The 19,959-nt window shown below is 43.6% G+C and overlaps 1 protein-coding gene across 1 annotated transcript; it reads left to right on the top strand.

Moving 5' to 3' along the window:
* Window positions 1-4,630: 4,630 nt before the first annotated feature.
* LOC6553998 (opsin Rh3) lies at window positions 4,631-6,024 on the top strand. Its single transcript, XM_001979421.3, has one exon. The coding sequence runs from the start codon at window positions 4,649-4,651 to the stop codon at window positions 5,798-5,800; it is 1,152 nt and encodes a 383-aa protein (XP_001979457.1). The 5' UTR covers window positions 4,631-4,648; the 3' UTR covers window positions 5,801-6,024.
* The last annotated feature ends 13,935 nt before the right edge of the window (window positions 6,025-19,959 follow it).

Genomic DNA, 19,959 nt, shown 5'->3' with positions numbered 1-19,959 from the left:
TAATAAGAATATTTATAGTGTTGGCTTTTGATATATTATTAACTTCCTTGTACCATGCTTTCATAGTAAATGCAAAAGTTCTCTGCATTGTGAGCCATTGAGGAGTGTTTATTTAAGTATAACATAGTAGTTTTGCCCAGTGTCCGTTCGAATTCAACTGTGTATGATCTTAACTTCAGCGGGTTGCATCTCCCTCTTTTGCCGAGTCGAAAGCCGTGACCAAAGGCGTGTGATTTATAACTAATTGATGAACACAATCATGCGGTTGATGGCCACATGGCCAGGAGCGGGGCGTGTCCTTGTGGCCGTAGTACAGTTGTGCTCAAGGTCGCTGGTGAAGCTGCCCCACAGTCTAGAGTGCTCGCTTGGAAAACGGATTCAGTCGAGCGCCTCGCTTGAATAATTTGCGGCATAACCAAGTTTATTATGCTTAGGAGCGCCGGGGCGAGTTTCCATGGGGAAAGGGGGAAATGTTTTGGCTGGGGCTCGCCTAAGTGGCGTGCTCGCATTTCCGTTTCCGCTTTACGTAATTAATTCGAAATTCGGGTTTTATGTGGCCCCCCTTTGTTGTAAATTGCCGTTGCTGAGCTTTTATTTTTTATTGATGAATAAATTTAATTGAACTAAATGGATTTCGTTTTGCGTCATGTAACCGTTGGTATTCTGCCTAATGGCTTTCAAACACACACCTCCTCCGCTCCTCCGCTCCTCCGCCCACTTAACCCTTGCACTTCACGCATTTGTATTCGTGGGCTTTCTACAAAAGCTATTGCCAGCTGGCAACGTATTTTAATTGAATTTCAATTGATTGCAAAAATGTTCAATTTGGTGCCGCAACCAAATTTCATTTTAATTAATTAGAATTGATAACAATAACGGGTTTCCATGCATTTTTTGTTTCGACCTCGTAGAATAATAAATGCCTTAATGGGTTTATATTTGTTTTGCCCTGCGGAGAAGGGAGGTATCACTTTATGGAGTCGCCATCAAGATCCAACCCGAAAAACCATTATTGGAAAATCGGGGTTAGGGCCAGAATTAAATACCCACGAATGTTCGGGATAATTATTGATTGAATTGTCGAGATATCAAAATAATCGAATTGACAATGAAACTTTGTTAAATGCTGACGGCACAGTAGTTGTATCAAAGTCCGTTGTCAACTATATTATTAACCGTAAATTGCGTTAGCATGTTCTTGAATTGCACATGGGAAATACACGGAATATTAAATGGAAACTATTTATGTACACTTATTTGGCTTGATTAAGTTTTTCATAAGTTTTGCCTGAAGATAAAATGGCAGCGCGCGGAATTTAGCTGGAACATAAAACTGCTATCTTTCCTAAATAAAAGCAAATTAAACTGTTAAAAAATTATCTTGACTATCAAATTTGAGTACAACTACAAGTTATTATAGTCTTGCTACCTTGTTTTTTCTGAAAAACTAAATTAAATGCTCACGGTAACTCTTGATGTTATACACATTAAATTAAGAAATAGAATATAATATGGAAAATTAATATGTTTTCCCGCACAAAAATACTGGAAAAACTAAACATATTCGACAAGTTAAAAAAGGAAAGTACAACTAATTCAAACGATGTGCCTAAGTACCACTTTTGCATCCAAAATCATACAAAATTAAACACTGTTAAGGCCTTAAATAGTTTCGCTAATGCGGGAAACCGTTTTGCAAACTTTTTCCCATTTGGCGAGCATAAGCTTTCCCAAAGTGAATTCACATCTTTCCCTTTGCTGCATGACATACCAAACACACACGCACAGTAAAATATGTTCACCAAACTGCAATCAAAGCGACATAGCACAAATTTCACAGATTTTTGCACATTAAAAATATGTTCGCTACTCCACAAGCTATACACACGCAAGCACACATTATGCCACGCCTCCCATGAGCCCATTTTTTGCATGCCAAAAAAGGACGAGTAAACTTTTTATGCCAACGAGGGCAAAAAAGAATGTTGAATGTGGAAAAGAAATCGAGGAACGGGATCCGGAAGGAGCTGCCGGCAAGAGGGGACGTTGTGGCCAATGCTGCGATGCTGCAACTCAACCTTTTATGGCCCGGAGCCATGGCAAAATGCAACGCTGAATTTGATAATCAATTACCGTGCCATAGCCGAAAGGATGGCACCGAGGTCCTGTGAGGCCACATACGACCCCAAACACAAGTAAATGCCCCGAATACACTCGACTTTGTGCAACGCCACGTATGAGTAATATGCGGGATTGTCTATGCCAAGGGGCATTTGTGGGTGAGTTGCAGGTGGTAATGCAAATAAATATCCGAATTCCCCCAGATTTGCCAAAAAATGTTCATTACAAACTGCAAATTGGTTTGTGTCTGTTCAACAGCTGCTACCCGCTGGCCGTGTTCATGTAAATATGTCCTTGTCGTTGCATATCTTAAACCAATTAATGGATTGCCAGCCACAAATGCTAAAAATTCCGCAAATCCTGTTTGCATTCAAAAGGCAGGGATTTATGGCTGCAGTAGATTCAGCCAAGAAAAATGTTCTTAAATCTGATAAATGAAATATGCATCCAGAAGCTAAGTTGGCAATTACTTATCTTTAAGATACATCTTGGCTGCGTAATTTGTTTACACGTAGCTTACGACTTGGACTGGTCAACGAAAATGAAAGCCCAGCTGGCTTTTCATCGTTTTACTTCTTTTTAAGCCGCATTTCATTTTCATTTCCGCTTGTCATTAATTGACGCTGTCAGCTTTGGCAGCAATCACTTAATGAAATCATTTAATCAGTGCCGGCGACAATCGACAAAGTGGAAGTGGCAGCTCTGCCGCCCAGTTCTCTAGGAACACATGTTCCATTTATGCTGCACACTAATCAACCTGGCACGGCGAGCTCAGTGCCATTTGGCTCCCCATCGCTATCGTTTGCTCCAATGGCACCAGGGAATTGTGGGCCGCCGACAGCTGTCCTTAATTACATGGAAATCCACACTAGATTCGTGCCCCGAGCCCCGCACTCGCAACAGAAGTCCCCACAGAGTCATTCACCTTGCCACCACCAAAAAACGAAAGCAACTAAAGGGAAAGTTCGATTCGAAGGCTGAGGAATACCCTAAAAGCCCCTGGCTTTCCTGGCTTCTAACACCACATTTAGCAAGTCTAGTTAGACACATTAGATGGACATATCGTTAGCCTATTTCGTAGATTTCCCACTTTAACAAGAGAGTTTTGTTACCAATCATTTTTATAATTTCAAGAAACTTAACAATGTGCATTTTTAGGCAGACACAGAATGAAAATACTCTATGTTAGGGCATGCAAAAAACGTGGCGGAAGCCAAAGGCGCAAGCAAAAATCGAAACCAAGTGAATATAACATATTATTTCAACAGGCAACTCATTCAGCATATAATATTACCACCCATGGAGCTTTATGTAGTTGATGTACGTAGTCTATGATGTGGAGCCCGCGTTGGCGGATCTGGGTGGGGATTGGGGCTTTTGAGAGCTGTGGTAAATTGGGGGGCTGGGTTCTGTAGACCTGCGGAATGGAGGTGAATAAGCGAAGAACACATTCACACACACTAAAAGGCAAACAAAGGGAAATCAATCTTTGTACATACTTTTAGCATATGCACACGTACGATCCCCACCCCTTGAAAAACGCACACACATGCAAGGCCGTATGTATGTATGTGTGTGCGGTTGTCGGCTTTGCGGGGAATTGGGGAATATTTGCATGCCTTTGTGTGCTTTTTCCATATGATTTATGACCTAAATTGTTGCTGCTCGCGCACATATAATTACACACACATCGCTTTGTCCGTGTGTGTGTGTCGTCTTGGGACGCGCGCCAAAGTATGCTACACTTTTTGTTTTATGAGTTAATAAGTAGGCGTGGCCCCAGCCCAATTGCTACACTCTGATTATGGCACCGGATACCCAGTTAGCCGCCCCGCCGCCCCACTGTCAGATGGGGAATTTCCAAACCTATATGCGCAGATCAGATAGGATAGCACAAACTTCTTCAAGTGTACTTTTGGGGCACGCAATTTAGAAAATGTACCTCGGTGTCGGAGAAATTATTTTATCAGTCGACTGAGCTGCACTCGCTCATGGGAGTGGACCACCTCGTTCCATGTGGAGTAGTCTTCGAGTTCAAGTTTAATAGAGCAGCTGACTACTCCGTATTTGGCAGTTTAATACATAAAACGCTAAATAGCCTGGCATATAGAACTACTAAGATAACTCATAATAAAATAAAGAAACCAGCATGTCGAAGTTTTATTAATAAAGCTAATATAGAGTAATTCAACTATTTTATATAAATTGTTTTCTATCTGCCAAATTTCAATTGAAAATAAATATGTTGTAAATACTTTTCAAGGTGAAACTACTGAAAACTGAGAAGTTAAATGGCTTGGGTGCAAAAAGGTTTAGTTAACTACTATCCACTTACCTTCAAATGAGCTGTACAGCACCCTCAATCGAGAATCAAAGCGAATGCAGTGCCAGCGAAAATGTCAGCAAGCGACTAGGCCAATCCCAAACGGCTAATCCCGCCGCGACAATGCTAATCCAATTCCGATGGGCCGTATAAAAGCCCCAAGCCGTGCTGGCTGTGATTTCGTCTTGGCCCGAGGACCGGAGCATGGAGTCCGCAAACGTGTCGTCGAGTCTGTTTGGCAACCTGTCCACTGCGCTGCGGGCGGAGGCGCGTCTCTCCGCGGAAACGCGTCTGCTGGGCTGGAATGTGCCGCCGGAGGAACTGCGTCATATTCCCGAGCACTGGCTAACTTATCCGGAGCCGCCCGAGTCGATGAACTACCTGCTGGGCACGCTCTACATCTTCTTCGCTTTGATGTCGATTGTGGGCAATGGACTGGTGATCTGGGTCTTCTCGGCAGCCAAGTCGCTGCGCACTCCCTCCAATATACTGGTCATCAATCTGGCCTTCTGCGACTTCATGATGATGATCAAGACCCCGATATTCATCTACAACAGCTTCCACCAGGGATACGCGCTTGGTCATCTGGGATGCCAGATCTTTGGCATCATTGGCTCCTATACGGGAATCGCTGCCGGTGCCACGAACGCGTTTATAGCCTACGATCGATTCAATGTGATCACGCGACCCATGGAGGGCAAGATGACGCATGGCAAGGCCATTGCTATGATCATATTCATCTACATGTACGCCACTCCTTGGGTGGTAGCCTGCTACACGGAGACTTGGGGTCGTTTTGTGCCGGAGGGTTATCTGACCTCCTGCTCCTTTGACTATCTGACCGACAACTTTGACACGCGCCTCTTCGTGGGCTGCATCTTCTTCTTCAGCTTCGTGTGCCCCACGACGATGATCACGTACTACTACTCCCAGATTGTGGGCCATGTGTTTAGCCACGAAAAGGCACTGAGGGATCAGGCTAAGAAGATGAACGTGGAATCTCTGCGCTCGAACGTGGACAAAAGCAAGGAGACGGCGGAAATCCGGATAGCCAAGGCGGCCATCACCATCTGCTTCCTGTTCTTCTGCTCGTGGACGCCGTACGGAGTTATGTCGCTGATTGGCGCCTTTGGGGATAAGACCCTTTTGACGCCCGGAGCCACAATGATTCCCGCCTGTGCCTGCAAAATGGTGGCCTGCATCGATCCGTTCGTGTACGCCATAAGTCACCCCAGATACCGCATGGAGCTGCAGAAGCGATGTCCCTGGCTGGCGCTCAACGAAAAGGCGCCGGAATCGTCGGCTGTCGCCTCCACCAGCACCACCCAGGAACCGCAGCAGACCAGCGCCGCCTAATGCAAATTCCCGCCCACCAGCCAGCACGCCCAAAAATGCTGACAATGATGATAAACTGAAACGGCAACGAACTCGTAATACCAAACCAGGGAAAATTGTATAAATCTTTCACGGAGTTTCAGCAAGATGGCAAGGAGTTAAAAATGTTTTCTTGTATGATTTGTAGTCACTGTTTTGTTTATCAAAGAAATATAGTAAAATTACAGCAAACTATGGAAAAAAGCGTTACAAAAAGTGGTCTATTTAAATGAAGTTGAACTATCAGAATGATGAGGGCTGAGTTAAAGGGGGATTCATTTTACATAACACTTTTTATGTTTAATTCTTCGCAAGGGTATCCAACTAAATATACAAAAAAATAAAGGAAATGAAGCTTTATTGTAATAATTATAAATTTAATAAGTAAAATGCCAGAAACGCTAATCATTGTGTCTACTCAGTTCCGTGGAATCTTTAAGATTTACATATTTAAGATTCTTTAAGAAGTACAAAGAACTTATTGCTCAACCAGTTTTCCTTATGTTTATAGAAATCCCAAAATTTACTATTATTGATAACGAAAATGTGCATTCATCCCATGGGGAAAAAACCTGTACCTCCCTTAATGTGAAAATGTTAGGGTGAACCCAAACCGCTGTGAACTTTGGCCCCTTGTCAGTTGTCAATCGGGCACTTGACGCGACCATTGCAGGGCACTCAGACGAGCCGAAGAAGGCGGCTCGATGCTCCCGGGAGCGGAGATGGCCAACAGCAAAAGAGTTGGCCAAGAACAATGGGGGGAGTGTGCCAGTTCCAACGGGATCCACAAACGGGAAAGCGGCTCTCTCTTGCGCGCTCTTACTTTCTCCCGAGAGCGAAAGCTTTAGCAGCTGGAAGGATCCTGCGCAGTTGGAATAATGAAACATTATTGGGAATGAAACATAAATGGGGAATGGTGAATCGAACAGGAGTCGAGTATTACAGGAATTTTAATAAATAACAAACTTGGGATCCACACACACTAAAATATCTGCACGTGGCACCCGAGGGAATTTGCATTTGTATCCTAGCCATCAGCGTAAACAAAACAACGGCCGAAATCCACATTGAGTCCACTGGCAGCCCAGTCTCATTAGTCACACGTCCTTTGGATTTTGGAGCCTGCGGTAACTGGCTGTAAATCAGCAGAGCCTTGGCCACAAAGGATGCCTAGATTTTTGTGCCACACGACTTCCACATGGCCTCCACTTTGGCTTACGCCCACCGCCACCCCATATGGCATTTAACAAATTGTTGGCCAAAGTGTTGCACCGTGTGTTTGTGTGGCGCCTCATTATTATTGTTTTCCCAGCTACCATTTCCTTCACACTTTTCCCTCCCGCCACCCCACTGAGTTTTCCTATCTCTGCCTTTCTCCTTGGCGCCTAGCCTAGCACGCTTTTCCACTTATTGCCTGGCGGGCATTTGCCAGAGCCTTTTCCCTGCGTCGTTATGCGGCGAACCCAAAAACCGCACACAGACAGCCAGCGAAAACGAGCTGGGAAAATGGTGAAAAAGCCAGAGAAAATCAAGGGGGAAAACGAGGCTGAAGCGGCAGAAAAGCGCTGAGCGAGTAGCGAGGCCATAAACCAAAATCGGTCGCAGCCACCGACGCGCGCAAATGGCAAAAACGAAGTAAAATTAATGAAAATCACACACACACACCCAGCCTGATATATATGTCTATATATATATAAAAACAGACAGGCAGCCAGACGGAGCGGTCGGCGGGCAGAGACAATTAAAATAGCACCCACAGAACGTCCTTGCACCGCTGAGTGAATGCCGCCAGGCAACGCCACACAAACCACCCAAGCCACCCAACCACCCAAACCACCCAAGCCACCCAAACCACCCAAGCCACCCAAACCACCCAAACCACCCACACAGACCATGCGAAAAGCAGCCACCGCACGACGGCACGGCACATTTGTCTTCCACGAAATTCGCTTCGGCTCTCATTAATTAAGATAATTAGGCCTTTTCGACGCCTTCAAAGTTCAACGTGCAAAAAGAGCAAAGTGAATGGAAAACGCACCCGAATACAAAAATACAACAAACTGTGGGCAACAAGAAGGCCGCATGTTGCGACAGTTCAAAGTTCAGCGTCGCATGTTGCAGTAACTCCCGAGAAGTGGGCTCTGCAATTTGCCCCTACCCATATAAAGTACATACAGTACATACTCGTGGGGAAACTCTCTGTGGACTTTCCTTAATGAGTGGTTGGCGGCTTTCTTGCGTTTGATTGCCCCACATGGTCGCCAAACCACTCATTCAAGGACCTGCGTTCTGCAGAGACTTATTTTCAGGAGCCTTTGAATGCAACCGCAACAGAAATTGCGGACACGGTGGTTTGCAACCAACAATTTGTCATCGGCAGAGTTCACTGTACAGCGGAAAACATATCTGTTCGACATAAGATTTGATTATATTCCAAATAAAACTTTTGATTTCCGTTAAAAAAATCTACTTTCAGTTTCCTATAAATGAACATAATATTGCTTTAACCATATGAATTATAATGCATATACAAATATGTTGTATAAATATGTATTTTAAAGATGTTTTCAAAGTTTCTCTTAAGACTTCCAGTTTGCATTGCACTTTGCCATGCTTTTATTCGGCTTTGATGAAGCAGAACTCGATTTCCTTTTGACTGGCGAAAGGCAATTTCTTTTCATATTTTTGCATATTGCTTGAACTGATTAAAATCACTTGCAGCTGCATTCTCGATAGCTCATAAAAATGTCAGCTAAATTAGTTATAAATCAGCTGGGGCGACCCCTCGCTGTTTTCTAGCAAACTCGACTTGAAATGCACAAGACACAAGGCAGCTCACAACTTTGTGAGCCAAAATGAAGCCATAAATTATACGAACTAATAATTATATGCCATCAAATTGTTGTAAGCGGCGGCGGCGGCAAAGGCGGCGGCAAAGGCGAAAGCTATAGCAAAAGCCAGCAAACGGGAAGGCTAAAGTCAGCCAGTGAGTTTAACGGCCAACATAAATTATAGACATTTAAAAACGGGGTGCTGGAAGCCACGTTCACTTATCGGAGGGGGGGAGGTGGGCGGAAAAGCGAGCTGTGCGCCATGGAAAATGCGATTTTTATCACAGTTTATGCACTGCACACAAAGTCAACATAATAAGGTCAACACGCACACAGGACTAAGGACGAACTGGATGTGGGTGGCGCCTAGTTGAGTGTCGCTTTAATTAAATGGCAACATCCCGCGCGTCAGAGAGCAAAGTTCGAGGTCATCCGCCAGTCGACGCCTCACAGCAATTTCGACCTGCCGTCACAATTTTTTACAGCCCAGCAATTTGCAACAAAATTAGCCCGAAAACGTTGCGCGGCCATGGCCGTGCCTCATTCAGAATCCACATAAACAAAAGATTGGGTTAAGCGTGGTCGTGGGCATCCGGAATGGAGCATACGTCTAAGTGACTCTCCATGGATGCGCCATCATGACAAATGCCTCGTTGCCACCTCCTTTCCTGGCTCAACTGGCTCATCCCGGTACTACTCCTCCTCCTGAACGGCATTCTCATCCATATCTTGGCAGTCGTAAAGTTCCCGGCATGGCAACAAAAAAGAGCGTTTAAATTTTGTAATTTAAATGCAAATTGACAGGCAAATGACAAACATTGCAATTAACGAGGGACTAGCGGGCGTATACGCAATGTGGCCACAGACTCACAGTGGCCGGACCAACTCAACCAACTCGGCGAACAGCGAGACTCCGCAACAGGACATAATTTAGGCCCTGCTACGTGGAGGGCTAAAATGGTCGGAGCCTCAACTGCGGATGGTAGATGGGCAGATGGGTAGATGGTCGGCCAGCCAGGATGGTCGGTAATGGTCTGGACTCGAAATGGGAATATGCAAATCTTTCTGGTTAGCGCCTGCATTTGCAAGTCATGGAACACTCGGCCTGGTGGGCAAAAGGGGTCTCCACCAATTGAATGACTCGTCGAACGGAGCCATTGTGGAAACCCACATCGATTGACGATGGCGGAGGCCTGAATGGAATTATTACAGGAAATGCCTGACATTAAATTCAGCAAACAAAGGACTTTCAAACTATTTCTAAGTCAATCAGTAATTGTATTTGTAATGTTTCGGACATGGCAATCAATCAAATACATCAATATAAATTGTTTTTACCTACACGCACATACAATTCGGATTAGAAGAGTTACATGGCTTTACAACTAGGAATTTTACTTTATCAAAAGTAACGAATTTCGTTTAATTTCTGTGGCTGACTTCTGCAAATTGGATTTTGAACCCTTTGCAAGCGGAAAAGAGTTCGTTGGCCCGCATGCAAATTATTTTGCTTAAGTTTCTGCGGAACTTGACCAGTGCTGTCCAGTTTTCAGGGCGCGACAAGGACGCATTAGAAAGGTAAAATAGCTAAATAATTTACCACATTCCAATTTCATTTACTAGGCAGTTTTGCTTGGCGTTTGTGCAGCTAAGCAACTAGTTAAATGAAATAATTGAAGCGTGGAAACTTTTTAGTATACTTGCAGATAAATAAAACATAAGGGGCAAGAAACTGCGACTAGAGTCGCCAAATGGGCAACATTTGACGTGACCTCTTGGCTTCATTTGAGTAACCTCTACCACCAAGTTCATTTTCGGTTAGCAAGTTGAAATGACACGAACTGCAATGCGGCCCAGGCGCGTCAAAAAGTATTCGTTTGAGAACTTTTTATTCACAGTTTGTTTCCAGTGCTGGTTTCCCTGTTGTTTTTCCTTGACTCGAGTTGATGTTGGTTTTGCAGTTGCAGTTGCAGTTGCTGTTGCTGTTGCTGTTGCTGTTGCTGTTGCTGTTGCTGTTGCCGGGCAAACAACGAAGAAAAGTGTTGGCCTGTCTGAGGCAGGCACTTGGCTGGCGGCCAAGCAAATCCACGGCTACACATAAACAAGTTCATTTCCGCTGCCAATTGAGTCTTTTCGCTGTGTGGGGAAAGATATGTGGTCTTTAAAGTCGCGGCAATGACGTCGCCAGGCATCATAAAAACGCCAACTATGCGCATTAATTATACGCAAATTGTTCATTGTTGGGCGCTGCCTCTAATCGCATTAACCATGGCAGCGAAGCCGGCTGAACTTGTGGTAGACTTTTCTAATTTATGCGCCTAATTGACTCAAAGTAAAATTTGCTCTTGCTTGACATATTTCGCGTGGGTTCCTGGGCTCACTTGCCCCCAGCGTTTCCCTTCCGTTTCCTGCCGCGTGTCATGTAAATGTCAAACTTTGAGGCAGATCCAGATCCTTAACAGCGCGGGCGCGGGGAAACTTTCGCTTTATAAATAAAATTACGAGTGGCAGAAGGCAGAGAGCAGAAATACAAGCTACTAATTTATGCAAATTGTTTTGTTTGACAAATTAAGTGAACATTAAAATTATTTCCCCTTGCCTTCGGGGCGCTGCATAAATATTTTCAATTAGCCGGATTGTCGAAACTCTCCATAGCCGCCAACTAAAGACTGACACGTGTTGGCTGCCGGCTGACAAATGATTTTAGCCCACTTCTACTCCTTCCAATCAAAATTTTTAAAAATAAATACTAGTGCAAGCCTTCGCTTGGCGAAGCCTGTCTTCCAAAAATATTTCATGCAGTAATAGCTCCATCCAAATGGGTTAAATAAGAGGTCACATGCGAAAATGAGAGATGCCTGCGGACCAAGTTGGAACTCCCTTTATGTGAGGCAATTAACACACCTGAGTGATGGCAGATTAGCCCACACATCCACAGCCTTGGAGGCACTTAGTAGTGGGCCGGGTTACGCATACGCCCCGTGTACGTGGCCCCACTGGTGATTGCCTGCGTTCCGCCTAGTCATATGGCTCATACGCCACGTTGTATTTATTTGTTCCCCCTGCAAACTGCAGTTGAAGCTCGTTAGCCAGCCTCGTAAAAATCAAATTGCCCGATCCCGAGTCAACCAGGACCCAGGCTCAATCTGCTCTGCTGCTAGTTAGGCAGGAAGCTCCCAGCTACCAGCTACCAGTTCCCAGCTACCACGAGCTGTTGTTAAAAAGTTATCCTTGGGCGGCAGTTTTACGAGCCCAACTTGGTATGTAGTTGCCTGCCATTTTCTGCTTGTTAGCATCGAGTTTTAGTTGACAATGTTGGCAGCTGCATTAGGCAAACATCGGAAACAGCCCTGCACAGGAGGAGGAGGAGGAGGAGGTGTATCCACAGCTACAGACCCGCATGTGGCTGCCAGATGGGGTTGAAAGTCTTTGATTTGCGTTTTGCCTTTTATGCTCGCTCAACTTTCAAGCAGTTCAATTTCAAGTTCAAGTTGCACGGATGACACAGAAAACCTTAGCTTGTTATATTTTTAATGCCGAGCTTTCAGCAAGTTTTTATTACTTTCCTTGGCTGCTGGTTTTGATCAGTTTCTGTCGTTCGGGGAATTCGTTGCCCTCAGGCACATTTCAATTTCGATCCATGCATTCGCTGGCATCCCACAAACGAAAACAATATTTTATATATTTTAAGCGCCTTGTTATAGTTTGTGGCAACAATAACAGAAAGTTATTTCCGGGCAAAGCTTATTGGTCTGGATTGAGAGGACCCAAGTCTAATACGAAATTGATTTGTTATGCCAAAAAGTATAAAAACTTGGCCCAGAGCTACTCTTAAATCGAACGACAAAGGAAACTGAACTGAAACTTTTGCCTTTCGAGTTTCGAGTATTCCCCAAAATTAGAAACAAAAGCTTGGATTTGCTTGGTTTGCTCTGTATAAACAGGAAATGGCCAATGCCTTTGAGCTTGCAAAGCAGATTTTGGGCTTTGTGTTTTCAAATCAATTGCCGATTCATGGATGACATGTAAGAAAGTATGCTGCACTACCCAATGTACAGGTATGCAATTGAATAAATTTTATTTTTTCCTTTCCACCCAAGGCCGCACGAACTAGACTAATTTGCAGAGCTTACAAAATCATATTTCCATAACAAAGCCACACTCATTGGACACCCACTATTTGCATATTTCCTACGAAAGAACAAAATTCATACAAAGTGAATGCAAAGTACTCCTACGTACTGCATGAGCACAGATGTACACATCCCGATTCCCAGCTCAGATACGTTCAATAAATATGCAAAATCTCTGCTAAAATAATTCTCCTTTTAATCCCTTAAAATAGAAAATCAATATGCTGCAGTGCCACAGAGAAAGTTGGGCCAGTAATTTCCGCAAGGGTTAGACACAATGCCTGCATGACAAGTAGCCCCACAACTCACATGTGTATATATTCGAATCGGAGCTACGCATATGCTGGCAAGTGCTGCCACAGTCGAGTAAAAACAATTTATTTTTATGTGTCTATGTATAAAATTAAAATTTGCATAAAGTCCACCAGTGGCTGCGACTCATCCCGGCTCCGCCGCCGGCTCGGAGTCTGGGAGATCCCCGTCTGGCCATGGGAAAGTTCACAGAATCGTGACGGCAACCGAAATCGCCGTCTGCCTGCCAGACTGTCATTTTGTCAGTTTGTCAGTTTGTCAATCTGTCAATCTGTCAGTCTGTCAGCTTGCCAGTCTGTCAGTAAGTCGCTGTGGAGTGCCTTTGCAGTTCAGAGTGTGACAACTGATCCGATTGTTGCTAACGACTCACACTTATTTTATTTAGCAACTGTGGTCGTAATGCACAAACTGATTTGTGAGCCCAAAAGTCGTACTCTCAAAGGACTTGTTTTCTATATAGAACAGTAGTGATACTACATATTATATGGTAAATACCTTTTTTAATAAATATTACATATTATATACTTGAGACCGTAAGTAAGTCTCGTTCCATCTTTTTGAATACTTTAGTAATTACGCAAAAAATGGATTATATGTATATAAATCTTACATTCCGCTTGTACAATATTGTAGACAGTTTCAGTGGCATTTCCTATTGCCCCTTAAATTGTAATCATTCCACTGTGCACCTAAAGTGCAGTTGTGCAAATGACTTCGTGATGTCTGCTGGCGATTGTAAATCAAATAGTCCGCTGGTCTAAAGTCTTCGGATTTTGGTGGCTATGCGTTGGCTTATGGCGATTTAAATGATTTCAATAACTTGCCACTTGGAATCATTAGCTAAGCCGCCAGCCGCTTGAGTGCGGCTTTGTGAGGTGCCCACGCCCACAAGGAGATGCCACGCCATTCCCCTTGTAAGTCAGCCTGGTAACCGGATCTGGATTTGCTGTCATTCGAATGATAAAGCCATTTGACAGAGGCACAAAAAGCACACAAGCGGACAAGTTGAGACGAAAAAAATTCCCATGCCCATGCCCATGCCACTTTTCCCCGGAGCGATGCAGCTCACAGGACTCACAGGACTTGTCTGGGCGATAACAAAGCACCGCAGGGGAAAGGAAGCGGATGGTGGCACTGGGGCTTCCATAGCCTGCGAAACAAAGGCGACATATCAACAAATGTTGCCGCCACACAAGACGCAGCTTCCGTTTCAGACACACGCCTGTCAATGAAGCGACAACCACTAGGGGCACGCGTTTTCTAACCTGCCACTAGAATTTATTTACTTTCATGTCTCGTAGAGGAATTGCTACGATTCATACAAAATGGCATTTCCAAGAAAATACTTTTAATTTAAAATTCATTTATATATTATTTTTATAGTATATATCGAACCTTCTTCACCGCTGAAATATGTACATTATTTTTTGTACATTCCACTTCTTTCAACGTTGCTAATATGCATCTACAGCTCGTTTAAGCTGCTCACAGGGATGGGCTAAGGACCCTGGGCATAACGATGGAAGAACAGGACTCCGCAGGAGCATCACCCAAATGCAAATCACACGAATACGTTAGCCGAACGTGTTTAGACCCCAGCATTCAATTTCGAGCGAATGGAGGGGAGTGCAGCAATGTCATGGACAACCCCGCAGAAACGGACAATAAATTTATTGTTAACGTGGCTCATGCAAATTGAATCCTTTCGCTCCTCCTTGTCGACTGTCCAGACCGGTTGTGGCTTTGTTATCCTTTTCTTAGCCACCAAAAGGGTGGAATAGCACTGTTTTGCTGCTTAATAGGCCACGCTCGCTGTTATCTGCCGGTTTGGATTAAATGTGACTGCCTAATGAGAGGTTCCTGCAGAGCAATAATCGTATTTTAGAGATGAACAATTGAACGAGGATAAAATATGGGGCCCTTGGTATTTACATTTTTAATTGCAGAATGTCTTCAGCCCCCCGATGGGAAGTAATTCTTAAATTTCGAACTAGCAGATACACCAAAAAGAAAGTTGAACTTGGCCGTTCGCACTGCAACAAGCAAGATAGCGGGTATCTGATAGTCGAATAGTATCTGCACAGCTCGAATAGTAGGGAGAGTAGGATTTTATATTTCGCTCGTATTTAAATGTCATTAAAAGGCCATCTACCGCACAACTTTTTTGGCAATTACACTTTTGCAATCGCATAGTTAAACTAAAGTTAACATGATCTAAAGCTGAGCAAAGCAAATATTACTGACCAAAGCACGGCGCAATGAAAACTCTAATGAAATTGCAGCCGTACCCTCCCAAAAATAAACCACTAGAGGAAGCTTTGATTGCCTGATCAGAAATTCCGCACTGGCAAGGGCAATTGAATAAGATTTTTATATGACAACAACACGTGACCGAATAGAATATTTTTTTCCAGCTAAATTGTGTTGTTATCCATCAAAAACGTGTCGATGATTCCGAGTACAAATCTCTGGGTACGTGGCCTGCCTCACATTTACCCAGAAATTAACATTCCATGTGGCCCCAGTCGAGTTCCCATTTGCCATCGAGTTGCCAATTTTAATGGCAGTCGCAGCACAATTGAATTAAATTATCAATCGATGGCCCAGGCACAAGGGTCGAATAGAAAGACTAGCCGAAAAGGACAGCACAATCAAATTGAATGTATTTACTTTGACACCAAAGCCAACAACATCCCCAATAGTCACACCTCCAAACGATCCCACACTCCTCAAACATTTTTGGGACATGGGCTTGGGTTTTGTTTTTTGCCGCCTCGATTTGGCTTAAATACGGTTTTTGGCTCGTTAAGTGTAACTAACAAGTTGCCAGCGCTGGATCGTTGTGGACGCCTTTATTGTTTGCCTTCTTGTTTCAGCCTCCTTTTTGTGTTTTTCTTTTCGTTTTGTTTCCGCCCAACTTGAAATTTTCCTCCAAATTTCGGGGGAGGCAGGACATTCTCAAAGCAGATGGTCGAATTCAAATGGTATTGCATATGCCAGCAAGACCCATAAAATGGGTGCTTAAATAAAATAATTCGGCCGATTAGAGTAGGAGGCTCAACTTATAGTCTGCTATCCAGAGGCTCTTTATACATAAGTAATCCATTCAAGAAGATCATTTATTAAACTACTTACCTTGGATCTATGACAAAACTTTTGAAAGAATCGATTTGAGTAATAACATAAAAGATCATTTATTAGAATCACATACTTGGTATCTTTAACACAACTTTCGAAACTTAAGGAGGAATTTTTAATATGGTACCTTTTTAAATAATAACATTAAACAAACATCATCCAACTCAAGATTCAGCAGCAACCTCTTTATTGATCGCCAGAATGTGACAGGCAGCACGTTATGGCCGCACACAGTTTTTAAAGTATAGGAATAAATAAAAACAAAATAAAATAAATGCGGGCACCATAAATAAATAAAAACATAAAATAATCATGTCACGTACGAATTGATTGAATTTCTCCCTCGAGCGCCTTTGTTGCTCTTCGAAAGCACGCTTTTTTGGTCAACGTGGCCATAACCCTTGGCAGGAATTTCGACCTCAACTAGAGGGGTAAAAAACACGCTCCTTTGAACCAAGCTCGTTTCATTTAATGGCCACAGACAAAAGGTATTTAATTTAATGCTTGCGCCACTTGGCCAGGTAATTTGAACTATGAGCATTTCACGTACACTGCCGAAATGTGGGCAAAAAAAGTGGGAAAATCGAGCTGGAAAGCTCTCGGCAAAATTGAAAAGCCAAGAATGCCAATATTCATGCGAGTCACAACGCACACGGGCAATCGGAACAGAACCGCGGCTTAGATCGTGACAAAAAAGCCAAAATCCTGCTGGCCATCTATGGCTCTTAAGTCATAAAAAAGAGGAATTGAAAGCTGCCATCAGTCTGACAGCGGCAAAATGTTTTCAGACGAAATTTTCCAAAAATTATCTTTCACTTTTTGTGCGGCTTCGGTTTTGTTGTTTGCGTTCGCTTCGAGTGAAATCTGGCCAGCAGAGCAGTGCAAAAATGTTTCAAGTCAGCGTGCACACAAAAGCCCAAACTACAAATCCCTGAAAGGGGACTCACCCACACAAACACATACAGAGACACGGACATACAGACGCACACACACCACCACCCACAAGCAGCAGCCATTGTTTCACTTGCAATGAAGGTGTCATCATATTTTTTCAATTTCATGGATATTTTTCCGTTCATTCATTGCACGGCACTTGCCTCGTACCTCTGAAATATGTACTAATGAAAGTGTTTGGCTTAGGGTTTAATGCTTACCAACTCACCTTTGCTAAGGTCATCAAGAAAATGCCCTAAACTATTTACCAAGCTGTAGCGAAGAAATACATTTTGTACCAGAGAGCTTATAGTCAGTGCCTTTACCTTCTCTTACTAAAAGGAACTATAGGCTCTTTGAAAAACAAAAAAATTCAGTTTAATATATTTACGCTGCGTTTGTTCTTAAATTTCTTTTAAACAAGCCCACTTATAATACTATTCAGCCCTACTCATAAGCAACTAAGCAGCCCAAAAATAAAGGGTGCACCTTCGTAGTTTGAAAACCGCACCCAGCGTTTAAAAAAGAAGAGGAAAATGCCAAAAAGTCAGCAAAAATATGCGCGCGTGTGTGAAAGGGCGGGAAAAAACGGAGCTGAAAGAATGATTGTTGCAGCTTATGGAAAAACTCCATCCGAGCTACAGTTTTCCTGGAGGCCTGCAAAAGTGGCTGCATGTGTGGAAAAGAGAAAGTGGGCGACACTCACGCGGGATAGAGAAACTAAAAATGCGCACACTTGCAGTAAGAGCACGAAAAACTCGTTACAAAAACTGTTAGTTTTTCAATTATAGCGCGTAGATTAGTATTTGAAAGCTACGCATGTGTCTGTGTGTGCGTAAATCTGCCTCTCCCACTCCCTCTCTTTCTCTCTCTGTCTCCCTCTGAGCCATTATTGGATTTTGGCCGGCTACTGGCCATTTGAAAAGGTGGAGATGGGGAAAAGGGAAACTTTCCTGACGGCAGCACAATAACTTTTGAATAAGAAAAACGTGCAACGCTTCAGAAAGGAGAAACAGGAAGTGTGGGTGGAGTTTTCGCATCGGGACCGGACTAAAGAGGTTGGAGGTTGATCCAATACAGTGACAACGAACGACAGAAAGGAACTTTTGCAGCTGCAATTTTCTATTCAGCTTGAAGCTTACTCCCACCATCGAGAGGAGGGCACAATCAGTTTAGGAAGTTAGCAGTTTTTATGAAATGCCCTCTGTCCTTCTTCCGCTTATTTTTCCGATCCTCTTTCACCTTGCAACTCCTTCCGTTTGGGCTTGTGAGAGCTTTTGCTAATTTTACAACGCACATGGCGTATACGACGTGGTGGATGCGGCAAATTTCTGCTACGAATAAGAGTAATCCAGGTGGCCCATAGAGATGGGAACGTGATATTTATTTTCCAATTCTTGGTTGAAATTAATCCACACTTTCACTTGTTTTAGGTTCAATCTAATAAAAGCTGCATCAGCACTCTAAAAGTCTAAAAGAAAGCATGCCTAATCAACTAATTTTAAAATTTCTTACCGTTATACCATTGAGTTTGATTGTAACTAAGTTGTTTATGAATTTCCGTAGCAAAATTAATATAATTTAATTTAAATGATAAAGAACATAAAACTTCAGCCACCCGTCTTTTTCCCTACACACTAAGTTTTTTGTGCAACAGTTCACTTCAAGTGTAAGAAAAAACACTATCAAAACTCTCTTTGATCAAAATTATTTGCTGAATTTAAAGGACATCCTAGGCAAACCCGAGAGCAAAAAGAAGTGCCTCAAGCACAAGGAACACTGAAAGGCTTCTCCGATTGAGCGCCGGCACTCAGTATATCACATTGCCATCTCTGAATTCCAGGAAAAGCCACCGCCTTGATTTTCTTTTATGGGATTTCATTGTTGGCCCTCACCAGCTCAGTGGCCAGGTCTACAGCGTTTCCCCTGCTTTTGTAGCGTCTTTAGCGCTGCAGCAACGTCCTTTTATTGTTGAATGAACGGACTTACGTGTGAACTAGTAGGCGACAACAACTTATGCCATTTCCGTTTCCGCTCGCATCGCCATTCAGCGCAAAACTCGGCAATGCCAATGGGAATGGGAATGCGCCAGGCTAAGGCAAAGCAGCCAAGGAACAGGAACACAATTGTGAGGTCATGTATGTGACAAACAATAAAGACGATAACTTAGTGCCTGCATGCAACAACGGGCGGAAACGGAACTGCAACTGCAACTGCAACTGCAACTGCCTGCCTCTCCATTCCATGTCCTGCGTAGGTGTGTGAGTGTGTGGTTGTTGGTGCTTTAAAAATAGAATTAAGTTTTCGTAAACTTGGACTTAATGCGCCCCTTTCTGGCTTTGGCTTCGCCCTGGCTTGAAAGTTTGAAAATATATATTTGAAAAGCAAAGTTTATTCTCGTTGAAAGAAAATATGTCTGGCGTCTTTTGTATACATACAAGGTGTCCCGCCGGCAGCACAAAGCACCAGCTGCCAGTTGCACGGCAGGGTTCTGGTTCTGGTTCTGGTTCTCGTTCTGTTTCTTCTTCTTATGCTGCTTCTGCTTCTGGTGCTGGTCCTGGAAGTCCTGGAGGTCCTGGAGGTCCTGGGGCTCCCACGGAAAGTTTTGTTTGCCCTGGCACTTAAAAAGTCGTAAAATGCACATTCAGCATAAAAACCACTGTTGGAAATTATGGCCACACTGGATATGGCCAACATTCTATTGCTCTCCCCATCCTCCTCGCCATCCACTGTTGCCTTTTGTATCATATTTTCCAGTTTGAAGTTTCCCGAGCTGCAGCGGCTTTTATCTTTA

The sequence above is a fragment of the Drosophila erecta genome, unplaced genomic scaffold (genome assembly GCF_003286155.1).
Source record: "Drosophila erecta strain 14021-0224.00,06,07 unplaced genomic scaffold, DereRS2 tig00000000-arrow-pilon, whole genome shotgun sequence".
In the NCBI taxonomy this organism is placed as follows: Eukaryota; Metazoa; Arthropoda; class Insecta; order Diptera; family Drosophilidae; genus Drosophila; species Drosophila erecta.
This window is presented reverse-complemented; position numbering and strand designations above follow the sequence as displayed.

Coding starts and splice junctions, on each gene's coding strand:
- LOC6553998 (XM_001979421.3), top strand. CDS start 4,649: ATGGAGTCCGCAAACGTGTCGTCGAGTCTGTTTGGCAACCTGTCCACT.